We start from the raw sequence: 22,781 nt of genomic DNA, 5'->3' as shown, positions 1-22,781 counted from the left end.
TGCAGAAATCTCTTCTCCACGGTGTATGTAATGTATATACCAAGTTTCATCAAAATCCGGTAAGCAAAATTGGCTCTAGAGGTATGAATAAGGTCAGTTTAATTATAACTACCCTGTATATCCTCCCAATTTCTTCTTTCAAGTACTCTCATCCATTTGTTATCCAGTTTACTGAGTCCTGTGCTTTAATGATGCCTAAATGCTTTTTTAAAATATAAATTAAACATTACTCCAGAATTCTTATATTCTTAATGCCATACCAGCATCTGAGTACCATGGGTATTTCTGACATACTTCTACTTCTTTCTCTGAAGTGTTAAAATCATGGTGTTCGTGGGGTTTTGGGTAATAGACTCAATGCTCTTTGTGAGATTCACTGATCTGTAAGTGGATCCTACGTAGAAAAATCCATTACTCCCTTTGCTTAATCTCATTGCATAGAATTCATTGATTACAAAACAGCCATATTTTAAAATACATACATCATTACAAGCTGCATTGTATGCATTAAGTCAATCTTCTCCATCTGCAGCCGTAAGCATTCAATTTTTCAATTTTCCGTCAGACAGTGGCATCCATATAGAGGTGGTAGTATAGCTTCCATAGGCAGATAGCACAGTTTGATAATTTATATTATATGTAAATAGTAAAATAATAAAACTAAACAAGTAATGGAATGTTATATTTTTCTTCATTTAAGCTTTTAGAATAATTTTGACATTAGTAAAAAACATTTTAAAATCTGTTATGTGATAATTTTTTAATCCTTAGTTTAGAAAATTTACTTAAAATTAATTATATCACAACATATAAGTTACAAAAATTTAAAAATATGAAATCTCACTTTAAACTGAACAAATCCTATTTTTAATTACAATTACATATTAAAGCTTTAGATAAAAAGCAAAGTTTCTCTTACAGAATTAATTACAATATACCATAAAACCTGTCCAAAACTGAACCTGAATAAAATGGAAACCTGCTTAAGCAAAAAAAATTCTTTGCAATGGAGTGATTTTCTGTTAAAAAAAAAAAACCTGTTCAAACCAAAAAAAACCTGTTCAAACCAAAAAAAAAATATTTGGTACGGTTTACACAGGTTTTCTGTATAAAAAAATTGACTACATAAATAAATATGGTTATAATCTGCATCATTCATGAAATTAAAACAAATAAAAAATATTTTTATTATTATAAAATCATTTTATGATTAATGAATATCATTACCTCTTGCATTAATTTTGTTTGCTTTTGGCAATCCTCTCTGGTTTGTTTTTCATTTTTAACTGCCTCATTTGCTTGTTGTTTACTTATTTGTAAATCTCTTTGAAGTATTGCTATTTCTTTATTTAGACTATTCACCTGAAATAAAATATATCCCAACTCCTTAATTTCTGTTACTATATTTTTATACAAAATAAATAAATAAATATGCATCTACTGTACATATATAAACGTATGCATAACTACAAACATCCATAAAATAAATAAAACAATATTAATTTATTAATAATAATAAATATAAACATAATATAATACATAATAAATATAAACAAAAACTGTTAAATAAAAAAAAAATCACTGTCAATCAAAATGTATACAAATAAAAACTTACTAAACAGCAAAAATATTTAGGTTAACAAAATCATTACTTAATATGGTTAATGTTACCTATGGTGGCGAACATGGTGGCTCGTCTCTGAAACAGTGGGGACGCACGTTCTAACCTAATTTATTCTAATAAATTACCCCTATTCTAATAAATTGGTTGGCAATAATTATGGTAATTTATTAGAATAGGTTAGGTTAGGTTAGAATGTGCAGCCCCACTGTTTCAGAGATGAGCTGCCATGTTCGCTACCATAGGTAACATTAACCCTTAATACTACTTATCATTTTATTGTAGCAGAAAAAAACTACACTGTTAAATTGGAGAAAAAAAAACTGAATTTGCATCATGAAATTACAATAGAATTACTAAACTCCATAAAAATAAATTTAAAAATTATGTATTTAAAACATACAAAACTAAATTTTATAAGTTGCTTTAAAAACACTCCTACTCAAATGTTTAAATTGGAAAATCTTTTCAACTTGATTCAGTTCAATTTTGTAAACAGTAAATGCACTTTTTCATGTAAAAAAAATAATTAATTTAAAGAGAAATAACCCTACAGTGTGCCATGCTAGATCAAAGAGATGCAAAAGTAACTCCATTGTTGACTGCGAGCATAATCATAGCACAACTGTAGATTAGATGACAAAGATGAAAGGGGAAAATAACCTGGATGTTAAAGAAAACAGATCATAAATTTTTTTAAAAGCAGGACCAAGTGTTGAGGAAGACTAGAACAAATTTAAAACATCACTGGTACAGAGAGATAGTAGAGAAGATATATGAGAAAGCTAGAAGGAAAAAAAAAATTGATAAAACATGATGGTGGAAAGAACAAACCACAGACACAAGCTATTAACCTGTCCTGTGTTGTTCCCGAGTATTTTTGTGTTGACCTCATTTCACCTGACCCATTGACCCCGAATATACTCGTTTCTGCATCAGAATGTTTTTGATACTAGATGTTGCTATGCATCATAATTATTATATTAAAACAAACTTTTGAAATATAATTTTTTTTGTTTTTATATTTTTCAATATATTTATTTTGTTTGTGCAAAATAAAAAAAATCATTTTTAATGATACAGTAGCCAGGATTATTATTTTAAAAAAAAATTTTTTGTTAGGCTTAACATTGACAAAAATTCAACATGACGCCACACGCAACGAAGAAAAATTTCAACACGGGATAGGTTAAGAAAGAACAAGGCATTCAGATGTTATATATTTTCATACAATATCTGAATGAAACAAAACAGATTAAATTATTAGAATAAAAATGTCAGAAAGAATTCAGAGAATATTGAGGAGGATATATATAAAAGTAATGATTAATAATAATAAAGAGCTCAAGGATTAATAAAAACTAAAAGGAAAGATAATGATGAACTAGTTTTTGATTTCTGATGAACAATTTGCCATCAATAAAATAAAAATAAAATTTTTGAAAGGATTACAGTAATACCCCAGTTTTTGTTGACTTTGGTTATTGTCGGTTTTGATTTTCATCAATTTTTTTCGTGAAAAATCTGTCTCGGATTTCATCAGTGGCCCAAGTGATATCGCTGCTAATTTTGCGAAAACAAAGGGCGACCCACGCATTTTCCAGCTCGGTGTGACGTTATTCTCGTTGTGTGAGCTTACCCCGCAATAGCCCACCATTGGCCAAAGTTTCTGTTCCCCGAACACTGGGAGTTTGGTCATGGGTTTGCACTTCGCCAAGATGGGCTGGCTGTGTAGTTTTCCAGGTTTTCTCCATGTCTGTAATGCCTGAATAGGGGCAGTTACACTTAAACAGACCTCTTGGAAGGCATTATTCCCCACAATACGACCATCATAAATGCATACAACTACTATTGCATGACAATTACATCACACTTTATCATGGAGTGATTTAGGCTAGAAGCTCATGTCCAACTAGCTTCTACAAGACAAGACATTACCCTGCGTGTCTAGCCAAACAATTTCATTGCTTTCATCTTAATGCTAATTATATTATCTTTAATCTTAATGTTTTTATCTTTATGCTAATTAGTCTTTTATGTTAATTTCTTATTGCTTTTAGTATTTAATGCTATATTAATTCTCTATAAAATGTGTTTTTGGTATGTATTTTGGAGTGTCTATAACCAATTAATTGGATTTACATTGATTCATATGGAAATAATTGCCTCGGTTTTTGTTGGTTTCGGATTTCGCCGATTGTTTTCGGATGGATTAGCGACGAAAACCGAGGTATCACTGTACTTTGGAAACTAATAAATGAAGGCACAAAGATAAGAAAGAGATGACCCAACAATACATATCAGATGAGATACATTTCATTTTTCTAAAAACTGATGTGAAAGAAACAGTAAATACTTACTGTTTGTACATTATTGTGACATTGTTGCAATGCCAGGCTGCAACTTTTAATCATATTTTATTTTTTTTAAAATCACATGCCTTCCAATCCAGACTGAAAGTTCATATAAAGTTAATCGGGACCTCTGGTCTTAAGCTTCTGGTATCTGGTCTCTCTTTTCATTTAATTCTACTTTTGAGATTAAGAAATGAATAATAGTTTAAATTTATAGGTTTATAATTTGAAAACTGCAGGCCAATGAGAAATGGCAGACTGCACAGAATAGATGATCTACTTATTTACTTACTAAGAGTGGTAGAAGAAACAAGAATCACAATTGTTAAAACTAACTCAATTTAAAAAAGTAAATAAAACTCAAAGAAATGAAATAAAAACAGTGACAATTTTTAAAATGCATTCAAGGAGGCGGTTAGCAATTATAAAAAAATATTATTTTATGCCATTGAATGAAAATTTTCAAGAGACTTGAAAGTTGAAATGAGAAATCAGGTAAAGGGAAAACTGAAGAATAAACAATTTGGCTTCAACAAACAAACAAACAAACAAAATCAATAAAAATGATTTGAATTTCTCAATAATAAATCCTAAGGTAAGAAACCCAGAATATGAAAATAACTCAAAAGACATCTGACTAGATGAGAAAAGAAGTTATCTGGAGAAATCTTTCAAGGCTAAATGTACATCAGATGGAAATACCTATGACTAAAATAGTGTACATGTAATGTGAAAGCAGCAAAAGTGTAATGCGTGATTTAGAGTTAGATAAGAGAGACCATTTTCACCATCATTGTTTATTACAATATGAGGAAAAATTTTAGAAAATGATGATAAACAGGTGAAATGGCAATTTATTTAATTATTTAGTTTTGAAATAATTTTCTAAACCTATACAGAAGATTAAATATTTGGGCATTGTGATTAAGATTTTTATCTCAATGAATTTAACATGAAAATTTAATTTAATGTAAATTAACAATCAGTTTAATAATTCTACACTACTAGTATTGTCCTCGGCATATCTGATATCTGAAAATGATAGAAACTCTTCAAAGGTGTTTGTAATATATAAATAATAATCAGAATAAGCTCACTAATAGTTTTAGTCCAGGCTTCAATACTTTTGGAAATTTTGGATAAAAATCTAATTAAAATTAATAGAACTTTCAAGCTAATGTTAATAATAAAATATTAATTCTTTAAAATCAACACTGGGAAAATCTTTCTGTAAACATGAATTGTTAATTTCATTCAAAAATTTTGTGCTTTGACATTTGTCAACTTAATGAATTTTAATGAATTGTGTCATTTTAAAGCCATTTCTTGTACACTTAATGAACACGTGATTTAAATATAGTGGTTTTAATTTGTTCCGTGACAAACTCGTAACTCAAGTCACTCATATGTCAAATAAATTTTCCCCATCAAAATGAATTGAAATGCCATTAATCTGTTCCGGATGCCCAAAACACCATAATTTTTTGTCAAACATTTTTAAATAAGAAAAATGTACTTATAAATAAAAAAATAATGAAAAACACAATAGAATGTACTGGAATAAACTGGTTTTGAAAATGTTGCAGCATTTTCTACATGGATGAAGAAAGAAAAGATGGAAAATTCTAGAAATGAGAGACGGTGGCACCATACACAACATGGAAGTGAGCTAATGCCTATGTCACTTGATCATGTGTTTTTCTATAAGTTATTCTGTCAGACATTGGAAAAGTGAAGAAAATGATGAAATTATGGCAGTTTTCCATCTTCTTTTTCTTAATCTATTGGTCACTGTGGCATTTGCTACACCAACTAGCAGTGGGGTATCTGAATCTGGCTCATAATAAGAATTTTAGCTCTCGACTCAAAGCAAAAAATCGACCGAGAGACGGCTCATATCTCGAAAAACTCATAAGTTAGAACACTCTTAAGTCAAGGTACCCCTGTACATTAATAAAATAATATTGCTTTTCAGTAAATAGTTTCATGAGTTTGTTACAAATACGTATCTTACTTATTGTATCCCAATTTTAGTAAATTTTAAAAAAAAATCTGTCTGCCTACAAATTTGTCAACTCATTATTATTGCTTATGGTTAAATTAATGTAAAAAGTAGTAATAATTTATTATATTTTCAGCTAATATATACTGCAATAAAACATTATCATAATTATGAAATAACAATGTATTACTATTGGAATATTACTATGTAATTTCAACTTGATAACTTGATTTTTCACCAAATGCTAAAAAAGTTTTTAAAATGCACTTTATAAAATCTAATAATTATTATTAACAAATCCTTTGTGATAAATAAATTTGATAAAAACTTACAACTTTAAGCAGAAAAACTCACTTTGTTTGCAGATTCTTCTGTTATGGTTACATTTTCATGAATTAACTGTCTACACTGTTTTTCATATTCCTCTAATTTCTGCTCCAGTTTTTCTTGAGCTAAAAATTTATTTATTAAAAAACATCAAGATTAAGTTGACTTTATTACACATGAAATGGTATTAACTGTATACAGAATGATATAAAATTTACGTTTTATTTGCAATTGATACTATTCAAAAACTATTACACAAAAATAAGCCATTAACTGAGTTCATAAAATTAATGAAAATGATACAGATATTTTCCATAAATAAAAAGGAAATATACCATAATTAAAATATCCCTATTCAATGCTGTCTACAGAAATATCTATCCAAAACCTGACTTACCTTTTCTTTGATCTTTCTTACCAGAATGGAAGTTGATGTGTCTTGGCAACAGAAAATCTTGTGTAGCAATGGGGCACAGTTTTACCTCAATGGAACAGCAAATACCCGTAACTATCATATTTCGGCTAAAGGAAACCCTCTTACTCTCCAGTAGATTCTACTGAACTCATGTAAGGTTATAGTCTGGTATGGATTCACAACCACATTTATCCCTGGACATTTTTCTTTAAAGAAGCTAGTCTTGGTGGGCTTGTGACAGCCCAGAAATACCAAGAAATACTCAACACTTGTTAAATCCCAACTGCAACAGCAGCAATGCCTTCACAGTTGACAACTTTCATGCAAGATAAAGTATCTCCACATATCAAATGTTAGGTAAAGTAATTTCTGTGACAGCATTTCATCCATAACAGAGTGACTACTTGTTCATTTCCTACTGTCTGGCCACCTCATTCCATGAATCTTAATATATGTAATTCTTGGTTGTAAGAACACTTAAAAAGTATCGCTTATCAAAGATACGTTGCAAATTTGGCAGACTTAAAAGACAGTATCACTCCACATGTGAGGATCATCAGAGAAAATCAATTATGATTGGCTGTCGAACACATTCTTAATCCATCTTCAGGTTTTACACCTTCAAAATTAGGGCCATGTTGAATAGTATTCTCTGCATCACTAAGATCTCTGTATAGAAAATGTCTTGTATAAATAAAATATTTGTTGCTTGACGTGCCAAAAGTTGCATGGTAGCAAGTTTTGGTATAAATTATTATTGTTTCACGAAAATGTTTTTCGTGCGTTTCAAAATGTCAACACATCAGATTTGGTCAAATTTGGACTGCTACACAGCACTGAATAGAGTATTTTAACTGTGATCACTGGGTATGTTTATATAAAAAATATTGTTATTAACTTAAGAAAAAATTCCATTCAAGAATATTAATATGCATAATAATAATCTTTTACCTTAAAGATAAAACATATTACTATTATTTTAAAAATGTATTTTTAATTTCACATATTTTGGTTTGTGTGCTTTATGAGCATTATTCAAAAAATCAATTAAGAAATTTCATAAAATAAAATTTCAGTTATTATGCACATGACATTTCCTTTAAAAAACTCAATGTCAAAATAAATTATTTAAAAAATTATAACAGCAATTTTAATAAAAATGACGTAATATATGAAAACAAAGCAAATGTTCAGATAGAAATTTTAAACATTATTCTTTTTTATATTTTAGATTATAGACGCGTTGACCCCGAATATACTCGTTTCTGAAAACAAAGGGGTAATTTATTAGAATAGGAAGTGAGCTAATGCCTATGTCACTTAATCATGTGTTTTTCTATAAGTTATTCTGTCAGACATTGGAAGAGTAAAGAAAATGATGAAATTATGGCAGTTTTCCATCTTCTTTTTCTTAATCTATTGGTCACTGTGACATTTGCTGCACCAACTAGCAGTGGGGTATCTGAATCTGGCTCATAATAAAAATTTTAGTTCTCAACTCAGAGCAAAAATAAATTCCGTCATGAAATAAATTATTTTTAGTACACAATTATTTGAATTGACATATAACTCAGTAGATAGAAAAGAAAAAATGTAAATTTCATAAAATAGTTCACACAACCAATGATACACATATGAAACTAATTTATGAAACCTAAGCAGCCCAATGAATTTTAGCAAGAAATTATACTTAAGAAAGAATGTAGTCAGCAAGAAGTTAATTAGATGATCAAAATAAAAATGTAATCCTGAAAGCTTTGTAAATAATATAAAAATAAATTGTTTTAATCTGTATGCTTAAAATACACCATATGATTATGTGTAGTTAATTTTCTAAGTGGACTTTTTCTTCAGTAACCATGAATAAAACATTTAATAGTTTAGCAAATGAACTGTAGTTGAAAAAAGCAACAGTTTCTCAACATTTGAAAAATATTTCAGAGATTATTTGTTATTGTGTTAATCATGCTGTAGCTATAAACCATCAAAATTTTAAAAAATATTAAAGCTTTCAAGAAGTCACTTTGAGAACTTCACAAAACAACTTTTAAAAAGGACAATATATTAAAATATCTTTGTTTTGTCTTCTCTACACACTTCAGGAAATAAAATTCTAGTGGCAGAGTTGACCTTTACTTGTATGCTTCTTGTCTTCAGTATGCAAAAATGTTAAAAATTTCTTTTGGAGGTTGTGTTATTAAAAATTACATTGTAAGGAGTCAAACTCTGATTGTTACTTTATATTTTGGGCATTATTTTTAGTTATTTTCCTTTTGGGAACTTTTTTTTGTTTTTAAAGCTGGAAACTCCAAAAAAACCCCAAAATATACTAAATTCAAAATTAAAACAAACAAATATTCATTTACATAAGTGACTGATCCCATAACACTTTAACATGTAAATAGGCTAGTGCAGAATTACACTTGTAGCAGATAAAAGATGACACCCATTCAACAGTGTGGTGTAGCTCCCAAAAAGTGAACTTCTTGTGGACCAAATTGTCTGGCATTCATTTGATGAAGTGATTAGCTTGTAAGTGGTGTATTTCTTGCTTTTGAATTTATTTGATATAGATAGATATTTAATTAATTGTGTGTCTCAAGCTGGAAATAATATATTTTTTTTTTATTAATTGTTTTCTTGCTTGCACATAATTGATCTTGACTTGTTTGAAGAATTGAAATATTCTTGTTTATAATCATTGTTGTCTATTTATATTATTGTTCAACTTAATAAATATTATAAGTGTCATTTTTTGATCATTGTATAATATTTTGCTTTCCAGTTACCGTATTTTACGGACTATAAGACGCACTTTTTTCTTCGAAAAATTGCCTCCAAAATTCAGGTGCGTCTTATAGTCCGTAGCATATTATAGATATTTTTTTTTTTTTAAATTGCTTAAAAATTAAGGTGCGTCTTATAGTCCGTAAAATACAGTAAGTCCAGGTCAGATACTTGATAAAACCCTAATTTTGTGTAACATCACTTTTTTTTTGTTTTAAAAACTTAGTTTTGGTTGCACGGTACATTACATTTATAAAACTACCAAAATGAAAAGTTTATACTTGAAAAGAATTCACAAAAAACTTAAAAAAGACAGTAAAGTTATTTTTTGAAATTTTTTCAAACTTTTCATCTTTGCAATTTTACAAACTTTAAAGGAATCATTTTCATTGACTTTTTCATTTGCACTCTAGATGAATATCCATAGTATTAACACATTCAATTATTAATGAATAAACATATTTTTAATTAGTAAACTTGCAATTTTCTAAATTATTGTAGCATTAACTTAACTTTTACTAAAAAAGCTATATCTTTAAATTACAATATATGTAATATCGTACTTACAGATATTACTAAATTTTATGCACTGTACATTTAATACAAAGCATACTTAATGAGATGCAAATTTCTATTAAAAAATAAAATTTATTTTCATACCTTCTTCTTTCTCTTTTATAGATTTCTCTATTCCTTCTTTTAAACTGTCATTCAGCTATGAATAAAAATAAAGGTAGGTGAAAAATGATTATTCTAGCATAAAAAAAATCAATCTAAGAAAATACAAAATTTTTTATGATTATTTGATGATGCACTATTAAAAGTTTTATGTTTCTGTTAGATTTTTATTTACAATATGTAAGAAATAACAAATGATGTTTTTATTATTCATAATTCAATTTTTATGGATTTTGACTTTTTATATTTATTGTGTGTGTAAAATATTAGAATGGTATATAGGAACTACATACATTTTTGTATGATATAACTTTAATCTACTTAATTAATATTTCATTATATTTTTGCTAATATTTTTTACATTAAAATTAATACCTGTGTTTTTTCCCAAAGAGAAAGAACATTATTTGGCAAGAAGTTCTCTTGCATTTTTAAGATTTAGTGCTACATTAGAATTTACGATGCGTTTTCTAAACTCATCTGTAATTTTCCAACATCCCTTAACTCTCAATCCGACAGATGTCTGAGGCAATTAAGAGGGTGACCAATTACTTTGGGGAACCTGGGATTGAAACTGGTTGAACAATTCCAGAAAATTTCCACAGGCAGTCTGTCCCGGATGTGTTAGACCCTGTTCTTCAAAACTTGGCCAAATCCATTGTGGACCTGGCCAAACCCATGACGGGTGTGAAAACAAAGATCCTCTTAGTATCCACAGAGTGAGTGGAAAAAAAAACTCAATCAAACAGGCCCAGAAATTCATTTGATTTGAATTGCATTAAATTTTAATGTGGTATTAATACACTTGGTCAATTTATCCATTCTCAACATTACTCATACCTATGCTCAAAATTAGGATCATTACAAACAAAATGATGCAGGTAAGAATTGGGATCTACTTAAAATTGTATATAATGATATTGTATGCTTAATCACTACAAAATATTATTTCAATTTGTTTTTTGTAAAGATTAAAAAATAATGATGACGACCATATCTGGGTCAAAACAACTACTTGTAAAATAAATTGTTATTTTTTATATTTTTTAAATATTTTATGACTAAGAGACAAAATTTAGAAAGTAAATACATTTTCTTTGTAAGTTGGAAAATATGAATACAAATAATTTTCATTATCAGTATAAGTAAAGTTTGACACCAGTGCAAAAATTAAAAAAATGTGCAGTGATTTTGATCAACATATATCATCATAAAGCTTATGAATAAAGTTTTTGTAGATATAAATGAATGTTATCAACAACAAGCACCTCTATATATTCTATATCTACATGTTTATATATATACTGGGTGGTTATAAAATAAGTATCTCTATTTGGAGCTGTTGGTAGCTTGAAAGAATAACTCAAATGAAACCAAAGCTGGTATACTTACTATTTAAGGAAGGGAATTAAGAACAGAACAAGAAAACAAAAATTGCCAATAGAGGATACTATGAAACCTGCAGTTTCAATTGCTGTTGTAATCAAACGTGTACCATAAAGGTATCTCAAAGCTAAGTGCTTTAAAAGATAGCATATCACAATGTGTGCGGAGCATCACTCATGATGCATTACATTCCACAGTTGAGCAGGCTGTGCATGACCTGGAACACTGGTATGTACTGGCACAATGGACATACTGGTATTGTGAAACCTATGAAGCATCACAGCATAACCACATTAACTGACATTTTCCAATAAATATTGGCATGTCGTCAGTTTTTGCACCTTAATTTTTTCTTCTTGTATTACACATTACAATTAAAACTTTACAGTGACGTCAATCAGCAATATTTTTTTCTTGTTTCTATTTTCTTCATCTCCCTCCTTAAATAGTAAGCACATCAATTTTGGTTTCATTTGGGTTATTCCGTCAAGCTACCAACAGCTTCAAATAAAGATAGATACTTATAACCACCCGGTATATGTAGAAAAAGACTACATAAATAAAGGTACTTGTTATATATAAAAATGTATGTATAAAACATACACACACACAATAATTTTTAATATTTGTGTTCAACTGCATCAATTTTCTATGGTTTCTACTTTAATTTGTTTTCCAATACCACATAGTTATCTTTGCTCTTAAACTATTATTTATTACTTTAAATTTTACTATTATTACTGAATTATCATCAATAAATGAAATATAATTTTAAAAATGAAGTGCTGCAAATGCACCTAATTTTCAAAAGTTTAAAAGCAGACAAAATAAACTCTGGTTGAATGTGTTCTCAAAATCAATGGTTTGATGTATGAAAAATTTATTTACAATTGTGAAAGTATTCTGAATAATGAATGAAAACTATGTTCAAATGTTGCTAAAACTAAAATCTGTAAAGCAAGAAATAAATGTATTATGAATATCTGAATCAACAAAATTAAATTAATAAAATAACCATAAAACTTCAAAAAAATTAAAATAAAATGTTAATAGATTTGAATATTTGAATATTTAAATTTACATATTTTATTTTAACTAATTAAAGTACTATTTTTAAACTTTTGTACTCACAACCAGTCAAACAACTTATTTATTTTAAAGAAATTAATAATCACATTCAAAACAAATTACAAAATCATTGATTAAAAATTATCAATTAAAATGTATATCATATCATTAACATTATATCAATTAAAACGATCTATTTTGAAATATTTTAATACAAGATGCATTCAATAAATTTCATGACTGGACATATAAAACAAAAAATATTAAAAGACAATTTTTGTAATTTACACATGATCATTTTTTGTATTTATTAGTGACAATTCATTATTTTTATGAAAAGATGGAGTGAGTAAACATCTAAAAATTTGTCATAGATGATGTAGAAGAACAGAGAAAATGCATAAAATTTCACATTAAATTGGGAAAGAACAAGTTTTTGGGGAAGAATATATTAAAATGAAATTATTACAAGTGGCATAAACTATTCAAGTGAACAAATTGCTAAAATCAATGATCAACGTAGTGAACAACCTCAGATTGCAAGAAACAACACGAGCACTAAAAAAACTCAATCAATTATTAATGTGAATGGAAGAACGATCGTTCATTCAACAGATTACAAAACAGTTGGAGATATCCGTAACATCATGTGTCTTCATACCTAATGCCAGCAAAAAACTGGAAATTCTCAAAATTGGTTAACCAGTTTCTGCAAACCGGTAAAAGTCAATTTTTAAATACCAAATGCCAACCAGTTTCAAAACTGTTTTGAATTAATATTTAATTATTGTATTTCATTAATATTAATAAATTTGGTACTTTCTGGTCAGCAGGACGCCAGTCAACAGTTGCAATCAAAATTGTGAATTCGTGTGAAATTTTCTAAGTTACAACAGATTAGTTGTTTTAAGATAAAAAGGAAGCAAACTTACTACAGTAGAGCGTCGATAAGTGGAACGTCGGTAAAGTGGAACGATTTTCAGTCGGACTGTGTCGTGCTGAATCGAATGTTTTTGATACTAAATTTACTTCTAAAGTATAATTTTCATGTTTTTTATATTCTTTAATATATTTATTTTGTTTGTACAAAATGCAGAAATAATTTTTAACGATACGATAACCTCGATGATTATTATAAAAATTTTCGTTAGGCTTAAAATCAACGAAAATTCAACACGAAGTGACACGCAACGGAGAAAAATTCAACAGGAAGCAATACGTAACGGAGAAAAATTTGAACATCGGACAGGTTAATGTATTTTTTCGTACAAAGTCGGAAACTGGAACAAATCATTAACTGGAAGGACCCCAGTCCCCAATTGGTTCCACTTATCGACGCTCAAACTGTATTTCTGTTATTAGGATTTAAAAATTTAAGAAAGATGATTGTGAATTTAACATGCATGCTATCTTTACTCTAAGTTCAATAAAATGATTAGCATAATCATGTGCTTTTTTCACCAAAGGATTGAAAATTCATTATATTTTATACATCTGTTTTTGTAACTATTTATAAACCTTTATTACATTAATAATTTTGATTATTTAATATTTATTTATTTTTTTCTTAATTTTTTCAAATCTGATGATGCGATGTCATCATCAGATAATTTCACAAAATGTAAGCAAAGTGGTTTTGTGCATTGGCAAGAAGAGTGGTTTATCCTACTTGCATAGTGATTACTGTTTGTGGAGCATGTTTGTGTTTTTTTCTAGTTGCTTTCTTAAAAATATTTGAAAATGGAATATACAATATGGGATATTCCTAATGACGAAAAAGGTGCTATTGCTCTATTTCAAAACCAAGGAATTTTGCATACTGAAAGACTGTGCAGTAATAAACATCAAATGTCTTTGTATTTTTGTTCAACAGAAAGTCCAAAATGGAGATGTCACATAAGAACATGTCGTGAAAAGAAGGGAATTAGAACCGACAACTGGTTTGTAGGATCACGCATATTGTTTTTAAATGCTATGCATTTTATCTATTTATGGTCATTGGAACTTTTTTCCTGTGAATTGTGTCAAATAATTAGGCCTAAATCGATGTACTATACTACTGTGGACTGGAATAGTTATATGAGAGAAGTTTGTGTTCATTCCCTAATAAATCATTGTAATTTAAAGATTGGTGGTGTTAATAAGATTGTCAAAATTGATGAAACAACGTACACGCGCAGGAAGCATAATGTCGGCCACGTCCTTCCGCAACAGTGGGCGTTTGGTGGCTTATGTAGAGAGTTGAAAAAATGTTTTCTTGTTTCAGTTCCAAACCATTCAGCAAAAACCTTACTGAAAGAAGTAAAAAATCATGTGCTTGAAAAAACAACAATATATTCAGACTTGGAAAGCCTACAGTACTAAAGAATTAGAAAAAGCTGGATATTATCATTATCAGGCCAATCATAAATTCAATTTTGTCAATCCCGAAACAGGATGTCATACACAAAATGTTGAAAGATTATGGGTAATATCTAAATGGAGAAATAAAGTACAATGTGGTACTTCTTGTCATCACCTAGTCCTATCTTACCAAATTTATGTGGAGAAGACACCATTCTAAACAGGGAGCTTTTTCAGCTAAGTTACACGACATCTCAAATTTTATGCCTCCTAAATGATATGCCAGTCATAAAAAATGAAAAGTTTTGTTATTCTGTTGTAAGTAAAAAATTCTATGTATTTATTTAATTTATGTTTAAAATCAGATTTATTTAAAAATTGCAAAATAAAAGTTCATATTGGCTAAAAATAGTAGAAATTTCGAAGGGGACGTATCTCATTACAACAAAATTTCATTACAATTAATTAATATATATAAATGCTCCTTTTGTTCGGATAATTTTGGCTATTCTTGTATACACTGTTCTTGCTAAAATCAATGTATCCATATATATTATTGTTAACCATAGCAATTAAGTTTTATTTAATACTTATACTTATGTATATTAAAATTGCATAACTGCAATCACCTTTATCCAGTTGTATCTCCCCCATAACAGAGAAATTATTCTTTATTTGTAAACATCACTTTGTATGATTTACCAAGTTATTTCATAAATAATAATGATGATTAAAAAAAAATAGTAGTAGAAATTTCAATGACATCCTGCTAACCAGAAAGTACCATAAATTTTAACATTTTATTGAAATTAAAATATTTTTATATAATATTAATAAAGTACTACGGTAAATATTATTAGCAAAATTTCATGAATATGCTTATATCACATTTCTTTTTTGAACACATCTCATATCTAAAATGGTTTTATTTATTATAAAGTAAAAACAATGCATTTTATTTACCCGAGTCTGTTCTTTTAACTGTAATTCCAAATCTGAGGCCAAAGTGCGATACTGATTTATGCTTTTCTCGGCCAAATTAGTCTTCTCTTGCAGTTCTTAAAAAATAAAACAAAGTTTGGTTAATGATTGATGAAAATTTCATATTAATAAATACTTAAAAAACAATTGTTAAAGTTCAAATTTTGAAGTAATTAAATAAAATTTAAGCTTGAATTAACCTAATATTCCCATTATGCTGGTATATTTTCTTTAACAGAATAAAAAACAAAGTAAAGAATTTTCTAATAAAAGAAAGTACAGGACAGATATATTTCCAAATTACAAGTGAAATTTTTTTAAATTAATACTTTTATTTATATTATTGCATAAAAATAATATGTCAATATTTACTAATTAGGTATAATAATGTGTAAGACAGAAATTTGAAGTAACAATGGACGAGCCATTGGTTGTTAAGGTTGTTGGTGTGATTTTTTCAGCAGGTTAATCCAATGTCTGTACTATTTCTTAGCTATTTTGTAATGATGAAAATAATTTGTCCAATTGTGCTTACAATAATTATTATTTGGAAAATGTTCTGAGTTTAAAATTAAATAATTTCTTCTGTTCAAGAGTTAAACTCAATCCAAATCCCTTTCATCATTCAATATAAAACTGAGTCTTCCAATATGCAAAAAAGGGAAAAAGACAGACCACATAAGAAAGTATCAAAGAATATCAAAAAAGATTTTTCTTCATATAATTCAACTTTAATACAAGTTCAACATGAAGAAGAAATTTAGAAAAATTCTCAAAAAACAGTAAGTGAAGAGAAGTTGAAAATTTTCATTTCTAGCACACTGCACTATAGCGGAGAAGTGCTTATGTTACGACTTTTGTGCGTCGTTCGGATGTGGATCTGTTAGATTTGCACGCACGTGCTCCGTTCAATCCATTTATTGTGCATGTGTATGTGTATGCCTCGTTCAATCCATTTAATGTGTATGTCCACATGCATGCGCAACTACTACCTGATTCCAAGAATTTATAAAATTTATTTTAAACAAAATAAATATTTGATTCACTTTTGTGGAGCATGCTATCAGATTGGCTTGACCAAGCTTGTTATAATTATTTTGACCCAATATGCGAGTGAAAATCAGAAAAAGAGCTTAAACCAAATTACTCATTATACATTTACAGAAAAAATATTTCTATTTGACTATACATACATAGATGAGTCTAGCCAATTTGTCCCTTCACATGCTGTACGAGGCAATAACAGTTCCACTGGCGAAGTCAACCTTTCTTTGTAGGCTACCATTCGCCGCAAAATGTAAAATAGTTAAAAAGTCCTCTAGCGGTGGCACAGCATAATTAAAATTAAAAATTACATTTAATAAAAATACTGGCAACCTGTGAGGTTCTCACCAGACACATGCTGTTTATATGTAATTTATATATATCATTATTATTATTAACTAGCAGATAAGCCTGGTATTGCTCTTGCAAAAAGTAACAATAGCAAAGATTAAGATTATTACATTATAGCCAATCTTACTCGTTTTCACAGAATGCAAGAATTAGGTCCCTATTTCCAACTAATTAGAAAATTTGTAATTGTTTTATAGATGGGTGTAATTAATTTCTTTATATAATGTTGTTTTTTTTGTTCGGATAGTTTTCCCCACAATTTTGTTTTTCTTTTTTATATATGGATATTTTGTTTAAATATTTTTTTTGATATCGCTTTTTATAATATGTTTGTTTTATTTATGTATATTTTATTTTTCTCTGTAATAACTTATGAATTGTATTTGTATATTAGTTTAGTTTGTAATGTATATGTAATGATTTTTGTATTCCCCGCATCACGGGTTCTTCCCAGTATGACTAAATAAATAAATAAATAAATAAATTTGTAATGGATCTAAAAATATGTTCAATTTCCCACAAAAAACTGCATCTGTGCTTGTAAATCTTGCATGTCACTTTCTCTTAACAGTTCCATTGTCAATACTTTCATTGTTAATACTTCCCCCACGGGAAGTATTAACAACCTCCCCTCGAAAAATCCCTTCTTAGTGTACATTCTCTTGACATACCCTATTAAAACGCAATCAAAAACGCATTTAAAATAGTATAATAGAAGCCAAGTTCTTCACGGTAAGCCTTAATTTTGTCCCTCTCCCCACAGGGGAGAATTTCAACATGTATATGTAGGTGTATAAAAACACGTGTATTTGAATGCAGCATTATGTCAAAATTTCAAAGCAATCAGTGAAGAACTTTCAGAGATTTACGATTTTGAACAAACAAACATTTATATTTTATTTATGTAGATTATTAATGAAAATAGCATTCTGTATAAGTAGCCATATTCCATTTGCTTAATAAATTACATCAGTTATGTGGCTTTTGGCACATTATACAGAAATATATAAATCTCAGATAATTTGAAGTCACAATTATTTTGCCCCTTGAATTTCAAACTAACAAGGATTTCCTGTACTACCATCCTCTACCTCTTCAATATATTAAGTTCTTTCAGTCTAATGCAATAAAAATTAATCATAATTACACAAAAAAATATTTCTCTCAAAAAATTTTATTAAAAAATAGTTTTCTTTTTAATATTTTTACCCCAGATCTTGAGTTGGGGTTGGAGAAATATCAATTTCTTAAAATTATTTTATTAATATATACATATTGAGAAAGTTAGAATTCAATTAGTTTATTCTATCAAAAGTTATATAAAAAAAACATTGAATAACGTCAGTATTATGAATGGAAATAATTTTTTAAAACTTTTCAAAAGAATTCATTTAATTTTTGGTAAAATAAAAATTCATACAAGCAAAAAAAATTTCATAACTTGGAAGCTTTTTGAGATATGGCTCCCACTCTCTTAATATCTCCTGAATTAATTGACTAATTTTCCTGAAAATTCTAGGAATATTTTCCCAATACATAAACCTCCCTGTAAAATTTCAAAACTTTTTGACAAAACACATAGGAGATATTAAGCTTTGAAGTGTGTGAAAAAACTGTGCTCCCACACACAAACAAACATTAACATCCTCTATACAAGAAAAACTCCCAGCTTTGTTGCATTTCACATTTCATGGTCCTAAGTTCAAAAATGTATAAATCTCTGGAATCATTTTTTGACTGATTGCCATGTTTTCTCTGTTATATGAACAGCCAGGAAAGTAGAAAATTATTTTTAATACTTTTTCATTTTCCTCTTATATCTATTATCAAATTTATTATAATTATTATATTATAAGTAATTAAATATTAGCAAAATTACACTCTTGTCTGTTTTTTAATTAAGGCCTATGTGCATGGTAAAAATTCAAAAATCAAAAGCCTCCACTGCAATGAATCATCCAAATCCCTAATAAACTGCTGATGTTAGTGGTGCTGATATATCTAGCACCACTAACACTTCCTCCCTGTTAGTGGTGCTAGCAGACAACTGATTGTCAGAAAAAATTTTGCTGTAGATATAGCACATTACATTTTGTCACATGGATGCACTGCTATCATGCCTCAGTTGGCACTTTGCTGATTTACAAATAACCTAATTTCCAGCTACTTGTGTTTCGTGATGTCGATTTTATAGAGATTTTGTGTTCATTGCTTTAATTTTGGACAATGTATAATGATATTTAAATCTGTGATTTTAATATGAGATTAGGCAATTTTCAGAACCTTTCCCTTATTATGAATCTAACTCTAGGTTCAGTATCAAAGAATTTCCTTAGATAAAAAAAATAAAGTGATTAAAAACTTATACAGGGTGTATCAGTACAGTGGTTACAAACTTTCAGGAGAGCTAGAGTACACTTAGAAGATGGAAAATCACATAGCAATGCATGGTCGGAAACACTTTCCTGGCATGGTAGTGAGGACACAAAACACAAGAAAGGAAGGACACAAACAGGGTGAATAAACATATTTATTATTCTTAGTACAGAAAAAATGCTGGGACGTCTTTGGCTGGTGTAGCAACATCTATCGTGCTACACCAGCCAAAGACATCCCAGCATTTTTTTCTGTACTAAGAATAATAAATATGTTTATTCACCCTGTTCGTGTCCTTCCTTTCTGGTGTTTTGTGTCCTCACTACCATGCCAGGAAAGTGTTTCTGACCATGCATTGCTATGTGATTTCCCATTGTCTAAGTATACTCTAGCTCTCTTGAAAGTTTGTAACTGCTGCACTGATAAACCCGATAAACATTACAATTGAATATAAATACATATATCACACTACAGATGGCCACTATATTGAATACATATCATATTGTTAGGAAATTCCTGAATACAGACACACACACTGACACACTTCTTTAATTTCTGTTATGTTTTTGTTACTATGCCTTGACTATGGTCCGGCATAGTATGCAGTAACCAGTGTCAACCGAGTATAACTCACTAAACCCAACATTATAATAACAACAGCATAAAATAATATTTATCAAAATCAAAAACTAAGAAATATTTTGCAAAAACTGCTTTATTAGTCAAAATAATTATAAAAATCTCCATTTCATAATTTTTTTCATTCATAGAACTTATAATTTTAAAAAAACTTTGTATGTAATTTCAGAAAACAAACTTACTTTTAATTTCATTCTGTGATTCTGCCAATTGATCTTTTAAATTTTTCACTTCCAACAGAGAACTTCTTCCTTTACCTGAAAAAATAATGAACACCTAATTTAATTCTTTGACGATTGAACATTTATTTAAGCATTACGAAATGTATTTAGTTAATCTAATTAAGATTTTCATTATTTCTTTATCTTCTATTAAGAAATAAAACTGTTATAAAATTTATAATATTAAGGCTTTTATAGTTTGATAAGCTGTGGATATGTGCATCTAGCTACTCAATGTGTTTGTAATGTTTTCAAACATTAAAAGTATTTTGATATCCATATCTCATTTCCTATAAACTACCAAAATATCTCAAAGAGCATCAACACAAATAATTCAGAAATTTGGTTATGCTTTATCTTTAAACTAATGCATATCAATATATAATATGTTTTTCGAATTAATATCAATGTCTTGCTCAAATTAGAAAATGGGATATTTATTTCTAATAACTATTCAAAGAAATTAACATGAAAGTGCTGGGTCATATTTATAAACAAATAAGATACAAAAATTATAATAGTCTAAATAAATTTTTATTCAAACTACAATCATCTTATATCTAAAAATATGTTTACAGAAAATATTTAATATTTTAGATTCGCTACTAAAGAGCTTCACCTCCCCTAGCTGATGAATACAGACCAACCCCCTGCATATATACGAGGGGAGTTTTTTTTTCAAGCTTCAATGATCCATAAACAAAGACAAGTGTAAACAACAAAATGAATTTATTACCAAAAGTTAGTTACAAACATGGTTACTTTTCAACATAATCACTGTGAAGATCGAGGCATTTGTCAATAGCTGTGCATGAGCTTTTTCGTCCCCTTGTCATAGAGTGTTGCCACAAATGAATTGAGATGGCCTTAACAACGTTGTTTTGAAGATCATCATTAGTTCATTAGTCTCAAATCTCTGCCCTGCTAGCCACATTTTCAGTTCAGGAAAGAGGTGCAAGTCTTCACCACCTTTAAACACCCAGCGTATAGTCTCGATTTAGTGCCGAGCGACTTGCACCTCTTTCCTGAACAGGAACAGTGGCTAGGAGGGCAGAGGTTCAAGACTAATGATGATCTTCAAAACAATGTTGTTAAGGCCATCTCGAGTCATTGTCGGCAACATTCTATGACAAGGGGATGGAAAAGCTCCTCCACAGATAGACAAATTCCTCAATCTTCACAGTAATTATGTCAAAAAGTAACCATGTTTGTACCTAACTTTTGGTAATAAATTCATTTTATTTACACTTGTCTTTTTTATGGACCATCAGAGCTTGAAAAATAAACAGCCTATGTATATAGGATTATACTGGTATATAAGTTAGGCTCAAAAAACAAAAACATTTATTGAGTGAAAAAAACAACCACAATGCATTGTGGTTTTTTTAAATCTTCCACAATGCAAAATTCGTGTTGTGGCTATTTTTACAAGTGCCACAATGCATTCAAAAAGACCACAAAGCAAAATTTGTGTCGTGGTTTTCATAATTTGACCACTAAGAGTTGTGGTGATTGAGAAAAGCCATAATTCATTCTGAACATTAGCTGATGCAACCACAATAGAGGGTGATATGACGCACATTGGTTTGTAACTTTAAAATATGGGTTCTAGCCTCGAAACATTTTTATTTACAATTTTTAATGCTGAACAACATTAGATCTACAAGTTTTCCTAGAAATTTAATTTTCATACTTAAAAAAAATTTCAAAGAAATAAAATGTACAGAGAAAAATATACATTTGTTTTATTTTTGTTTTGCTTGAAAGTGCTAAGGGTCAACTACATGTACTGTACTAGTTGGTGCTTGATGTACTCTACATGATGACATCAAAATCAGCTGCTAAAGTTAAAAACAACTGTGTGACAAATTTATTATGATTAAAAGTCACCACAAGTTCTGGATGTTTAACTAATAATGAGGTGATGATAAGAAAATAAAACTTTCTTTTCATTATGATTTATTTATCTTCAATCATCTTATATAAGCACATACAGAAACGTAACTTGGTTACTTTTCAACAACATTTAATCATTCATGAAAATCTGTTGCAGTGCTTGAGATGTCAACATTTTCAAACAACTAATTTACTAAACATAATTACTTTGTCAGGAACTTTTATTAATAAATCAGTCTTTTCTATGAGAATCAAGAATGTTGCAGTTATTTATTTTTACAAGAGCTATTAC

At 28.8% G+C, this 22,781-nt stretch overlaps 1 protein-coding gene across 4 annotated transcripts in view; it reads right to left on the bottom strand.

Annotated features, from left to right (window-relative positions):
• Positions 1 to 22,781, bottom strand: part of LOC136987589 (nucleoprotein TPR-like) — a 172,043-nt gene that overhangs the window by 81,790 nt on the left and 67,472 nt on the right. For all 4 annotated transcript variants that reach the window (XM_067285348.1, XM_067285347.1, XM_067285349.1 and 1 more), the window contains exons 22-26: positions 20,555 to 20,629; positions 15,945 to 16,039; positions 10,167 to 10,221; positions 6,332 to 6,429; positions 1,228 to 1,362 (exon numbers count right to left, since the gene is read on the bottom strand). In XM_067285348.1, coding sequence (XP_067141449.1) covers positions 1,228 to 1,362; positions 6,332 to 6,429; positions 10,167 to 10,221; positions 15,945 to 16,039; positions 20,555 to 20,629 — 458 coding nt within the window. The remainder of the gene's footprint in view (positions 1 to 1,227; positions 1,363 to 6,331; positions 6,430 to 10,166; positions 10,222 to 15,944; positions 16,040 to 20,554; positions 20,630 to 22,781) is intronic.

Source organism: Centruroides vittatus, unplaced genomic scaffold (assembly GCF_030686945.1).
Source record: "Centruroides vittatus isolate TY-2023 unplaced genomic scaffold, ASM3068694v2 scaffold_2520, whole genome shotgun sequence".
In the NCBI taxonomy this organism is placed as follows: domain Eukaryota; kingdom Metazoa; phylum Arthropoda; class Arachnida; order Scorpiones; family Buthidae; genus Centruroides; species Centruroides vittatus.
Note: the sequence above shows the minus strand (reverse complement) of the source record. Positions and strands in the feature narration are given on the sequence as shown.